Consider the following 13,301-nt stretch of genomic DNA (forward strand, 5'->3'; position numbering starts at 1 on the left):
TACTTTGTTATAAAGTAGTACTTTTAAAATACTTGAAAATTAATTTTGAAACTTGGGTCAACTATGTTCCAGTAAACTATTCATTCAGCATAGTATTAAAAAAAAAAAAAAACATATGTTTAACTTTTATTCACTTAAATAAACGATATGATTTGCTAAAAATCACATATAAAATAATAATATAAGTGTGTAGTAAAAAAAAGTGTCAGTTTATAAAATATTTTGAAAGTTGATGAACACAAACTAAATAAATGTACTGGTACAAAATAAAAACATTACTTGTAATGAAAATAATAAACAAGAAAGTTTAAGCACCGTAATATTACGTGTAAAAGTTTTTTTGAAGTATTAACAAAAATGATTAAATTTATTCATTGGAAGTTTTTAGCACAAAAATGTACCTGATTATTAAAAAAAGTAAAAAAAAAAATCCATAATTTGATAGAAGTTGTTTTCAAGCTCGTAATAGATCTGAAAAAATATTTTTAATATTTAAAAACATTGTGTCGTTGTTATAACAAACATAACTTAAAGATAAATAAGTTCTTTTTAATTATACGTTCATTTTAACTTTAATATGTGCATTAAAATCAAACTAAAGTATTTTGTTGCTTATCTATTGAAAAAAAATTCAAGCTTGTTAACTTTAACACAAAATAATTCAAACATTTATTGTTCTCTAAGCAATACATAATTTTTATACAATATGTTCAATGAAAATGCTTTCAATTTATTATTTTTTTCATGTATAAGTTACCAGATAGCAAACCTGTTTAGGAAAGTAAAATAAATAAAACAAACCAAACATAATTAAAGATTCATTTTAGAAGGTAAATTGTGATGACTTTTTGATTTCTGAAAATTTTCTGAAAAAAATATTTTTAAACAACCTACTTATTTTTTAAATAAACTTTTTAATGCAAATTTTCTTTAAAATTATTGTTGAGCTTAATACTGATGTTTTTTTTTCAAAAGTATTGTAAATTAAGTTCAAGAAAATTTTTAAGAAAACAAATATTCAAAACACTATGTAAGGTCATGATATTACGTTTAATGATATATATTTTCTAATTTATACAAATATATCTAACCAGACTTTTCAGCAGTTGAAACTTTATATTCAGAAATTCTTTGCTTCAATTTCATACTTGCTTCCTTTTAATTAAAAAAAACAATTATTTTAAATAAATGTTATTTAGTTGATTTAATCATTATTGTTGGTAGTACTGTACAGATCTCAATGCATAACTTTAAAAATTTAACTAAACTATTAAAAAATTAAGATTAAGTAAAGTTACACATCAAAATAAGTTAAATGGTTAAATGCAAAATGTTTAGATTAAACAATTACAACTTTTAAACACAAGTAATTAAAAAAAAACAAGCACTTATAGCTAATCTAAGTTTAAATCTGCTTTTAAAGTGAATTAATGGTATAGAAAAAGTGCTTATTTTGAATTAGAGTGGATTTTATCAATTGTTCAAAAACAAACTTTTCAAATTGTACTTATGCCTTTTAAACAAAACTAGTGTTAATTAATAGTAAATTTTTTAAATATAATTAATATTAAATTGACGTCTAAAAACGAACTTGGTTTAATTCTTTTTTCAGCATGGAATTTGTTTTTTCAAGAAATTTAACTTCACAATTCTTAACTCGTAGTTGCGACTGAAATAAAACAAAATTAAGTTATGTCAAATAAAAATAACTTAAATTAAACAAACTTGTAAATGGAAAATTTGATCTTGGGAATTTTTGTCATCAGAATTTTCATGCAAAGATTGTTCTACTGTTTCTTGATCCTATTATTAAATAAATTGTTTGAACATCTTGAAAATGTAGTTGAAGAATGATTTAATTATTTATTAAAAAAAAATATATATATAAGTAAAAACAATTAAAACATTAGACTGAGTTTTCTTTATGTAATAATTTATTGTTGTTTAAATTTCGTATGTTTTTTGGTTAGTATAATTTTTACTTTTATAAACTTAAGTATTTGATTAAAAATCTTTTTTTTCAAACTTTTTTACAACGGTTTTGTGTGTAATAACAAACTTTTAGAAACTAGAGAAAAATCAAGTTTAAAAAACTAGAAATAGTTAAAATCATTTTTATTATTCAAAAATACAGTTTGTGGTAGAAATACAAAGAAAATGTTAATAATTTGTATTTTGTAACAACCTTGTAAATGATATGTAGTTCGTTTATTCTGTTTTCAAGCGATTCAACTTGAGATTTGTAAGAGTTTAATTCAAAATTCAATTTTATTTCCTTTTCTTCGCGTTTGTTTATTTCAACAACTTTCTTTCGGAGTTGTTCAGATAAAACCTGTCATGAAAACACAGTAGATTTATTATTATATAGATACAATAAATATGAACGCGTTATTCAACTATATAGCAGAATGTAACATAAAGTAAACTTAACCAACACTCTGTTTAAAATATAATTAACAAACTATTCTGTGATACTAGTTATAGTTATAGTGTAAAACCATAAAAATATTTAACAGTTTGTATTTTACTTGTTCTGGACTTAGTCTGTAATAACAATTAAAATTATATTAAAATAAATACAAACTTCAATTTCATTGTTTTCTAATTCATCAGGTTTTTCAATTTATTTATTTTTATTTTATTGTGCAATGTTGGACTCAGGCATCAAAACCTGAGCCACTTGAACAGGACACACAAAAAGAGAAAAAGAAAATAAACTTACATTCAAAACTTTAAGATAAATTATATATATATATATATACAAACATAATTTAAATGAAAACACAAAGTTAAACACAATATGATAAACAAATGAACTAAATTAAAAATTCAATTCAAAAAATTCAAACTTATATATTACTTAGTACACACAGTAAAGAAGTTTGTCTAAAATCATCGCTTATAAAACAAAATTCATAACTACAAAATAAATAAGTAAACTAATAGTTTGTAGGGGGGAGGCGTAAGGAAACGAATATTTTTTCTTTTGTTTATAGTGGAAAATTAGTAAATTTTACTGGTAATTTTCCACTATAAACAATAGAAAAATATTAATTTATTGTAATAATAATAATTAAAATATTAGATACAAACTTCAATTTCACTGTTTTCTAATTCATCAGGTTTTTCAATTTATTGTAATAATAATAATTAAAATATTAGATACAAACTTCAATTTCACTGTTTTCTAATTCATCAGGTTTTTCAATTTATTGTAATAATAATAATTAAATTATATTAAAATAAATACAAACTTCAATTTCACTGTTTTCTAATTCATCAGGTTTTTCAATTTATTGTAATAATAATAATCAAATTATATTAAAATAAATACAAACTTCAATTTCACTGTTTTCTAATTCATCAGGTTTTTCAATTTATTGTAATAATAATAATTAAAATAATAATAAATAAATACAAACTTCAATTTCACTGTTTTCTAATTCATCAGGTTTTTCAATTTATTGTAATAATAATAATTAAAATAATAATAAATAAATACAAACTTCAATTTCACTGTTTTCTAATTCATCAGGTTTTTCAATTTATTGTATTAATAATAATTAAAATATTAGATACAAACTTCAATTTCACTGTTTTCCAATTCATCAGGTTTCCCAACTTTCGAGTCATAATGTTGCTTCATAATTTTCATTGCGACTTGCGTGTCTATTTTATCATTTTCTAAAATTTCTTCGTGCTCAAGATTCAGTTTGTTTATTGTTTCTTTGTGAATTCGCTCCAATTCTTCTATCTATTGAAAATATAAAAGTTTGGTAAAAATAAATTAAATGTGTTTTAAAAATAGACTGCTGACAATTTTGTACTTTTAAAATCTTAATAGTACCATCTGATACTCTTCCATCTGATATAAATAACCAGATTTTTATTGGTATTCAAGTAAATATAAAAGTTTTTACAGTATTTTATATTAATTTACATTTTTTGAAACTGTTTTTATAATAATTTCCTAACGAGTATACATATATGGAATGTTTATGAAAAATTTTAAAGAATAAAAGTAATTAATAATGCACATAACTAAGCGCTTTCATTTAGAAACAAATAATTTAAACAAATTTTTTAACGAATATTAAAAACAATTTAAAACACGTTTTCAATACTTAAGCAAAAATTTAAATGTTATTAGCTTTACAACAAAAATTGGTGTCTTAAACTAAGTATAACAGTTAACTTAGTAATACTTTGAAAAAAATCATCTAATAAATTTTAACTTGTTCCTGGTAATAGTTTTCAAGTTTCAAGTAGTTTTCATTCTCCATTTTTTCTATATTTTTCCAATCGTGTTTTTCCAGTTCTTTTTGTTTTTCATTTAATTTGCTGTTTAATTCTTCAACTTGCTTTTGTAATAACTCTTTTGTTTCTTTCTCTTTTTGTTGCTTCATTTTCAGTTTTGTATTTTCTTCCTCCAACTAAAAAACAAAATTAAAAATTATGAATTTTTATAAGTTTTTTTTCTCAATAAAATAGTACAAAACCAAATAAAGTTTTTACTTGTAGATAACAAACACTATAGTTTTTAATAAATCTTCGAAAAGCAATATCAGTTCATAAAAGTTAAATTTAAAAAATAAAACTTTAGGTTCAATTGTGTTTTATTTCATTTAACAAAAGCAAATTTGTACATTTTTATTAAAATAAATAAAATTTTTACCTGAGATTTCAAAGTGCTTGCTAGTTCTTGAATTTTACTTTTGTGAGAAGCTTCCAACTCTTTAATTTGTTGTTTCAATTTCTAAACAATTTAATGAAGTGTTGCTATTTCTTACTAACTAGTCATTAAAGTAAAATTAAACACTTTTGTTTATTTAATAAGATACTGGAAAATACAACAAATTGGAGAAACAAATAAAAAACAAAATTTATTCATTAACATACTTTTTCGAAATTTTCTTTTAATGTTTTTTCGTTTTTGTTTAATTGTTTTTGAAGGCAAGTCTTTTCCATTTTGATTTCATCTAATTCTTGAAGGTGACCTAAAATCAATTTAACTGAATAAAATTCCACAAAGCAATTAAAAAAAAATAGATATAAAATAAAAAATTTAAACTTTTAAAAACATTTAAACAAAATAATAAGATAAAAGACTCAGAAGATAAGTTTAACAAATATTTATTTAGTTATGGTTCAGAATAAAAAAACAAACTTTTGTTCAAAAGCTTAATTTCTTTCATATGTTGATCACTTAACAGTTGTTTTTGTTTATTTAATTCAATTGTCAGTTTTTTATTTTGTTCTTCTTCTTTTGACTTAAGCTTTTTGTCGCTTGATTTCTGTTTTGAAACATAAAAAAAATTCTAAATTTAAAATAAGAAACATTTTTTCAACTTAATAACTTTTATTTTTCATTATTATAAGCATTATTTATAATTATTCAAACTTTATATTTACAGGTTTGCCAAAAGGTTTTTTTAACTTTTTGTAGATTTTCTAAATTTTTCTCAGGTTTTTGAAAATACGAGTTTGTTTGTCCATTTTTAGCATAAAACATGGTTTAATGTAAAAAATTGTCTTAAAAAGTATAAAAGTGAAAAAATACAGTACTCTTTTATAAATGAGTTTTATGATAATAGTAATCTTAAAATCTAAAAGATACAAAAAAATCGTTTTTGATATAATTTTTGTAACTAATTAGAATTTTATCATTTTCTATGTAAAATTGGTTAAAATTCCAGATTTTTAGTGATTTTTATTTAAAACTACAATTCTTTTTTAATTTTTCAAACTCAAGGTATTTTGGCTACCCTGATAGAATAAAATAGAATTAATTGATCATGAAAGTTAAAAGTTAAATAATATCATACGTATTTTCTTTAAATTGGTCATTTGGATTTATTAATTTGCACTATCAAAAAACTTAAAATTTAAAAAATATAACAGGAAAACTTAACTTATTTTAATATTACTTACCTTAAGTTGTTCGATTTCATTTTTGTGTTTGTTAGTTAGTTTGTTCATTTGTGAATTTAATTTGTCAAATTTTCCTTTGTAACTTTTGTCTAGACCCAAACTATTTTTCCTGTTATTTTTTTTAAGTTGCACATAAAAATTCTAAAAATAGCCACAGTATAATTTTTTTCATATTTTTGTTAGCAAATAAAAGCTAATTATAAAGTAATATGGTTTAAAAATAAAATTCTATGTTTAATTAATTATAAAGTAAAAATGTTTAACTTAACTTTAAAAAATTATTAATCAAATTCATAGGTATATAAAATAAAACATGAATAAACTTGAATAATTGAAATAGTTGATCTATTAATTTTAATTATTTGCAACCAACTTATATTCGTCTATTTGAAGCTGAAGCCTTTTTTGCTCATCTAGTAAACATTTTTCTTTTTCGTTAAATTCATTTTCAGCAATTTCAATTGTTTCTTGTAGCTTCAGTTTAATTTCATTATCTTTCTGCAATTATTAAAAAGCATCGAGTTTTGTTTTGGATTAATAAATATTTAAATGTATTCAAACATTATTATAGCTTTATGAAAGATTTTAAACTTTAGAACAGCTATAATATAAAAATAAGTTTTAGCTATTTTAACAATAAATCTCAATAAAAAAATATTGAAGCTAGCAATGATTAAATTTATTTGTACCTTTACAAATCTTAAACAAAAAATTATAAACTTGAAAAATATTTTGAAAACTTGAAAAATAATACACTACAATGAATTAAAAGGTTTAATATATACTTTTCACTAAACTATTAGGTATTATACTAACTTTTTTCAAAATTACTCAAAAAAAAAATTCAATTATAACAAAATAAAACCACAAAAATAATACAAATAGTAAGATATTTATTCCAACATTAAATTTATAGCAAATATTCTAACAGATTAAATGGTATTATTAACAAAATTATATACAAAAACTAACTTTTGCTAGTAAATTTTTTAGTTCAAATTTTTCTTTTTTGATATCTTCAATATGAGATTGTAAATTTTTGTAATCCTCTAATATATTTGTTTTTTCAGTTTCACAATTATCTACCCTTTTCTTGTATGTTTCAATCTATTAATATGATAAATATTAAATCAAATTGTTATTAAGATACGTAAAGACAACAAATAAAAAAATGTATTCAAATAATCATTTTTTTCGCCAAAAAAGTTTTCAGATCAAACTAAAAAAAGTCATTTTTACGCCTTTTTTAATAATATATTCAATAAAAGGTATTTTAAATCGTTGGAAATACTATGTTTAAGATATTTTCATTAAAATATTAACCCTAATATTTTAAATTATAACAAAAAATAACAACTTCTTTAATTTTTTTCTCAATATTTTCTTCCAAAAGACTGCATTTAGTTTTTAGATTTTTATTTTCTTCAAAACTTTTTTCAAATTCTTTTCTCAAATCCAATTTGATTTCTGCCAGTCTTTTTTCGTAGTCTTGTTTTAAACTGAAAGTAATTAGAAATTAAAATACTAAATAAAACAAAGTTAATAAAAGCACCAAACAAAAAACTAAACAGTTAAACTAAAAAATAAAAGTAAAAATAACGTTAGCTGATTCTTATATGTTCTTAAGTAATTTTTTTCAAATGAAAATGCAATATGTGAAAATAATTATGTTAATACTTTATGAAGCTGAAAATTGTTTAAATTTATTTTATATATTTATTTAATATTTACCAATGCGATACATAAGAAATTTGTGATTGGAAAATAGTTTCCATGGAAATCGTCATCAGAAGTTCCTTGCTTATTACGTCATCATTTGTACGCGTCATCCTAAAATTTTATTTAATAGCTTAATAATATAAACTTTACAAACAACTTTAAATGTTTAAATTTTAACTAACTTGTTAAGTTAAAAAATACAATATTGTAACTCAATGGGTTAGCAAAAACTGCCCTTAATGTATCCTGATTTTTATGAAATCATTAAAAAAACTTTTACAAACTCAAATTCTTAAAAAAAAGGTTATAATACAAGAAAATTTTGAAACTAAATCTTATTCCAAATCTACTAAAAAACTGGTCTGAAACTTTTAGAATTCTTAAAACTATCATAATCAAAAAAAAAAAAAACTATCCTGAGTCAGCCTGAGTTCAAAAAACAAATTCAAAATATCTTAAGTTAAACTGAGTCATCAAGAGATTTTCAAAAGTTTAAAAATATCCTGAAAGTATGTTAACACAAAAAACTTTATTAAAACTATTATCTTTTACTTGTTTGCTTAAAATAAAGAATAAATAAACAAAATTACACTACAATAAACAAAAAATTTAAAGCGTTTATTAAAATAAAACATACAAATTAATCTGATTGAAGTCTTCAACTATCAACTGAGTATTTTTTTCAACTATTTCCTTCAAACTGATGTCACATTTCAAATCTTTTGATATGTTCAACAGAAACTCGGATTCTTTCAAAAGGTTTTCTTCAATTTTCGAGTTTTCATCTGAAATTGTCGATTGAGCTCCGTGCAGTGAACCGTAATCGACCTAAATAAATAATTATTATTAAAAATATAAATAAATTAATAAAAGTCATTTAATACGAGTTGATATATTACAGGTTGCCAAAAGTTTTCTGAATTCGTATCAGGTTATTGAAATTGCAAGAAGAAATAAAAGATACTGTTAAAGTACTCTAAATTTGTTTTGAAATAAATACAATTATAAATGAGACAAGAAAAACTATTTTATATGATATATTTCTGGTTTAAAATCAAAATTTTATTATTATAAACATTATTATTATTTTACATGTAAAAATTGTTTAAAATTTCTGTTTTTTTTTTTGCCTAAATTGTCAAATTCCAGGATTTTTACAAACCTGTCTATTATTTTTGCAACTCAATTAAACATTTAAGATCTCGTTGTCTATTTAAAATATTAGATATACACTTATTATGTATATTTTTATTTAAGTATATCAGGTAAACATTTTAAGCCAGTTTAGAAAATTGTTAGTTTGAATTCAATTTTAATTTTATATGTTATTTAATAAATAAATTATGTTAACAACTTTATAAATTACAAATAAATAAAATATCAAATATCAAATAATTAATTTGCACGTTTGATTAGTAAAATAAAGCAAACTGTAATTTGTTTTTAAACTGAAAAAAAAAACTTTCAGAACTTTTAAAAGCAAATATTTGATTAAAAAACGAGTTTTTCTATAACTAACTGGATAATCTAATAGAAAAGTATAGTTTTAAACTACTTTAAAGCACAAATATCATTAAATAAACAACTAATTTAGACTTAAGCAAAACTCATTAAACAAAGTAGCTAATTCCATTAATTACATAAACGTAAGTAGAATTATATGTAATATGTAATACTTAATGTAGTCTAAACTTAGACCTAAAACTATAAAATTCAATAGTTAATTACAAAAAATTCAACTTTAATTAAAAGTTTAATTAAATGATTATTATTAGTTTTGATATAACTTTTTCATTCCACTTTTGTAACGTCAATAACATAAAATAATAAAACGCAAGTTTATTTATTTATTATTTTAGATTTTATATCATTTTAATTTTATAGAAATTACTATATTACTAATTGTTTTGATTAAAAAAGTTTTTAGTACTTAAAAAAACTTAATACTAATTTGCACTGCTAAAAAACTTGTAAAAAATCCAATTTTTTAAAATCAGCTGTTTCAATTTAAAATAAACTTTATATATGCAATATTTGTTTAAACATTTTTTATTTATCTAAAAAGGGTAACTAAAATAAGAAAAAGATAAGCAGCTTTAAATAACTATTTGAAAATTAAAAAAAAAGTTTTATATACACGTTGAATATAAATGAATAAACAATTTAACAGAAAACTGGTTGTAAAAATATTAGTCAAAGTTTTTGTTAAGTTTAATATACTATACTTGTTAAAAAGTATATAAAAAAAAGAAAACATTAACGTAATAAAAAATAATTTAATTCCTATTGTTATAAAGTCTACTTACAGTAGACTGCAAATATGGTCTAAAAAACATGTACAATTTAATGAAAGAAAATAACCGATCTATGTCTGTAATATAAATACTAAACTTTTCAAAACAAAGTACAAACATTCATTGTGACGTCAGTAGAGCAGTTACATGCACAGATTATTTAACATTTGTTTTTTTTGCAAATTAAAAACTAGTTTATACTTTAACAAATTTAGTTTTAAGATATTTTATTACTTTGTTGCTTTTTTTTTAATTTACCTACAGTTTAGTAAGTTATTAAATTAATAACTAAAACCTTAATTTTTTGTAACTAGGATAGTTTTAAATTGAATTATTCCTTCAAAACAAACTACTATACATTATAAAAATAAAAACACAACAGTAAGTTACAAAATTTAATAATCAACTTGTGAATATTTAAAACTAGTAGTGTATCTCAATACTTTTTTAGAAATCGTTAATTTAAAGCTTTTAACTCTTAATTTAATTTTAATAAAATGTTTAACTAATATGCTCTTACAGAGCCTATTCTAAAAAAAATAATTTTTGGTTTTAATGGGTTTTATGAAACAATAAGCATCTTAATTTATAAAAAAAAATGTATTGTTTTCATTTTATATACAGTGCAATGATAAAAATGACAACTAAATAGTTAAGTTAGACAAAATTAAAGTGTTATAAAATAAAAGTTGATTTTGAACTAATAAACTTTAGACTTTAAAGAATTTACAACTAAAAATAAGTATTAACTAATTTGATGTAGATTATAATTTTTATAATGTTAAACCCTTTGTTTTGAACAATTTAATTTAAACTTATAAACAAAAGGAGTTATAACAAATATAAAAATATTAGTATACTACTTTGTACATCAGTTTGCATTTAAATACATCATCACTTGTTATTATCATGAAATTTTAATAAATATTAAATACTTAACTTTAATTAAGCAATTCAAAAGTTTAATAATATTAAAGTCTTGTTCAGATGGTAAATTAACAACACATGGTTTTATAAAAATAACAAATAAAAAACAGTTTCTTGGTGAAATGTACTTGCCGACAACAACTAGTATTTGTATTTATTTGTATGTTAAGAAAGTAACTGGTTTACATTTTATTAATATTTCTTTATTAACAATTGTTTTTTATTAAAAATTAACTTAATATAAATACTTCCACCAGTATTCACCTTACATTCATAATTATTACGTTTTAAATTTGTTTCAAGCATTTTGTATATATTTTTAATCAACTTTACTTTAGTATTGTGCTTATATATTTATTTGCACACCCAGGGTTGCCAATCTTTGAGTCAAAAAACTGCCCTGTGTGACCTAAAACTGACCTGAGTTATCCTGTGTTTTTTTTTGAAAAAAAAAAATTAAAAGGAATGTTGTATGTGTATGCTTCTGCATTAGATGTTCACTTAAATTATGAGAAATACTGTTTTCCAAGATTAGACAATAATAATCTAGACTAATATTATAGTTTTTTTTTACTGAAAAAGTACTTATAAGTTATAAAAAACAACCTTATCTATGATACAGGGACGTATAAAAAAGTATAATTTTACTAAACTATGTAAGTGAATAAAACTATAAAGTACATTGAAATTCACTAATAATGAATAGTAAAACTTTATTATCTCTATACTGTTTCTGTTTAATACAAACTCAAATAATGATAAATAATAATTTTAGATTAAAAAAAAAATTAAAATGTTATTTCCAAGAACAGTCAAGAATTAGCCGCCAGAATAAAAAAGTTAAATAAGAGTTTCAAAATATATAACAATAATGTTCTTGAACAAAATTGGTTAAATGAAATAACAAAATATTTAAACTAGATCAACTAAATCTCATTCCAGATTTAGAAAAAAAAAATTTCTAGGATTAATTTTTTTTAAATTATCTTGAGACTTTGAAAAAATCAACACAGACCTGAGTCATTCTGAGTTATAAAAAAAAGTCAAAATAGGCTGAGTTATTCTAAGAATTTCAAAATATCCTGAGTTTCCCTGAGTGTGTGGAAACCCTGCATACTACAATAAAAAAATATTTATATTTATTAAGTCAAACTGTTTTCAAATAAATGAACACATTACTAATTATTTTATAAAAATACATTTTATAACAAACATGATAATTGTTTTTCTTCTTGTAATTTTCAACATATTTGCAAACATCTCCAATATCTTGCGACTTCCTAATAAGGTCAACTAGTAAGTCGTATCTGTCTTCTGATTGGTTCAAACTTTCACGTGATTTTTTCAAATCTTCGTTCAACTGTTTGACTCGGTCGTTGTAAATCTGAAGTCAATTTTATTTACAACTAAATAAATAATTCAAAAACAAATGCTACTATCAAAAAAATGTGATAAATAGCAATTTATATCACATTTAACTCTATTTAATTTAACAATAGTTTTAATTTAAAAAAAAAGCTTAAACTTCTGAAACAACACCTCTTAAATTTTAAGCAATTATACAATGAGTATATAAATAATAATAACTAACATATTTTATTTGTTTAGTTTATTTTTCTATAAATCAAACAAATATTCAAACTTGCAAAATGTATGCGAGTTGAGATCTCACCGCCAACTTTTCGGCTATTTCGTCAAATTTCGAAATATTTTCACCGCTAGTAGGAGCCACCGAGCACTTGACGGATTCTAATTGGTTGGAAATGGAAGCAGACAGCCTCAACCTCGATGCTAATTGGTCGCATTTTCTCTTCAGCAAGTTGTCGTTTTTGTTGTTTTCTACCGGCAAAGTGGATGCAGGGTTCGTTTTGTTTTTGTTCGTTTTCAAACTTCTCGCCATTTCTTTGATTAAAACTGCCTGAGTGCTGATCTGAAAACATAATTTTGATTTAATTTGTTTTAATATTTGATTTAATATATTTTAATTTTGATTTAATATGATTTAATTTTGATTTAATATGTTTTAATTTTGATTTAATATGTTTTAATTTTGATTTAATATGTTTTAATATTTGATTTAATATATTTTAATTTAATATGTATTAATTTCAATTAGGTGTTTATTGAGTACTAATCTGGTGCAGGGAATTAAATTTTTGCTTTAATATGTTATTACAATTTGTTTTGTCATCAATAATATGTTAATAATTTAATCAAACATTAATATGTTGCAGGGAATTTAATTCAAAACAAATTGCCACTCTTTGAGTTAAAAACCTGCCCTGAGTGATCAAAACTGCCCTGAGTTTTTCAAAAAAAAAAAGGACTTTAGGGATTTTGAAAAAATCCGGGTTTTCCCAGTGTTTTAGTGATGTTGTCCGAAATTCTAGGTTTTTTGGTTGAACAAACTTTTTTGCAAATAGTTTTTGA

The 13,301-nt window shown here is 21.5% G+C and overlaps 1 protein-coding gene across 3 annotated transcripts in view; it reads right to left on the bottom strand.

The window, feature by feature from the left end:
- Positions 1–200: 200 nt before the first annotated feature.
- Positions 201–13,301, bottom strand: part of LOC145830209 (uncharacterized) — a 59,516-nt gene continuing 46,415 nt past the window's right edge. For all 3 annotated transcript variants that reach the window (XM_082938134.1, XM_082938133.1, XM_082938132.1), the window contains 19 exons: positions 12,514–12,801; positions 12,085–12,255; positions 8,288–8,478; positions 7,663–7,761; positions 7,289–7,430; positions 6,904–7,038; positions 6,305–6,429; positions 5,932–6,040; positions 5,168–5,294; positions 4,900–4,997; positions 4,676–4,756; positions 4,236–4,433; positions 3,584–3,754; positions 2,186–2,332; positions 1,726–1,803; positions 1,592–1,669; positions 1,092–1,155; positions 802–866; positions 201–471 (listed from right to left, as the gene is read on the bottom strand). In XM_082938134.1, the coding sequence (XP_082794260.1) occupies positions 811–866; positions 1,092–1,155; positions 1,592–1,669; positions 1,726–1,803; positions 2,186–2,332; positions 3,584–3,754; positions 4,236–4,433; positions 4,676–4,756; positions 4,900–4,997; positions 5,168–5,294; positions 5,932–6,040; positions 6,305–6,429; positions 6,904–7,038; positions 7,289–7,430; positions 7,663–7,761; positions 8,288–8,478; positions 12,085–12,255; positions 12,514–12,801 (2,358 nt within the window). In that variant the 3' untranslated portion in view covers positions 201–471; positions 802–810. The remainder of the gene's footprint in view (positions 472–801; positions 867–1,091; positions 1,156–1,591; positions 1,670–1,725; positions 1,804–2,185; positions 2,333–3,583; positions 3,755–4,235; positions 4,434–4,675; positions 4,757–4,899; positions 4,998–5,167; positions 5,295–5,931; positions 6,041–6,304; positions 6,430–6,903; positions 7,039–7,288; positions 7,431–7,662; positions 7,762–8,287; positions 8,479–12,084; positions 12,256–12,513; positions 12,802–13,301) is intronic.

This window comes from Thalia democratica, chromosome 2 (genome assembly GCF_965202585.1).
Source record: "Thalia democratica chromosome 2, ktThaDemo2.hap1.1, whole genome shotgun sequence".
Taxonomy (NCBI): domain Eukaryota; kingdom Metazoa; phylum Chordata; class Thaliacea; order Salpida; family Salpidae; genus Thalia; species Thalia democratica.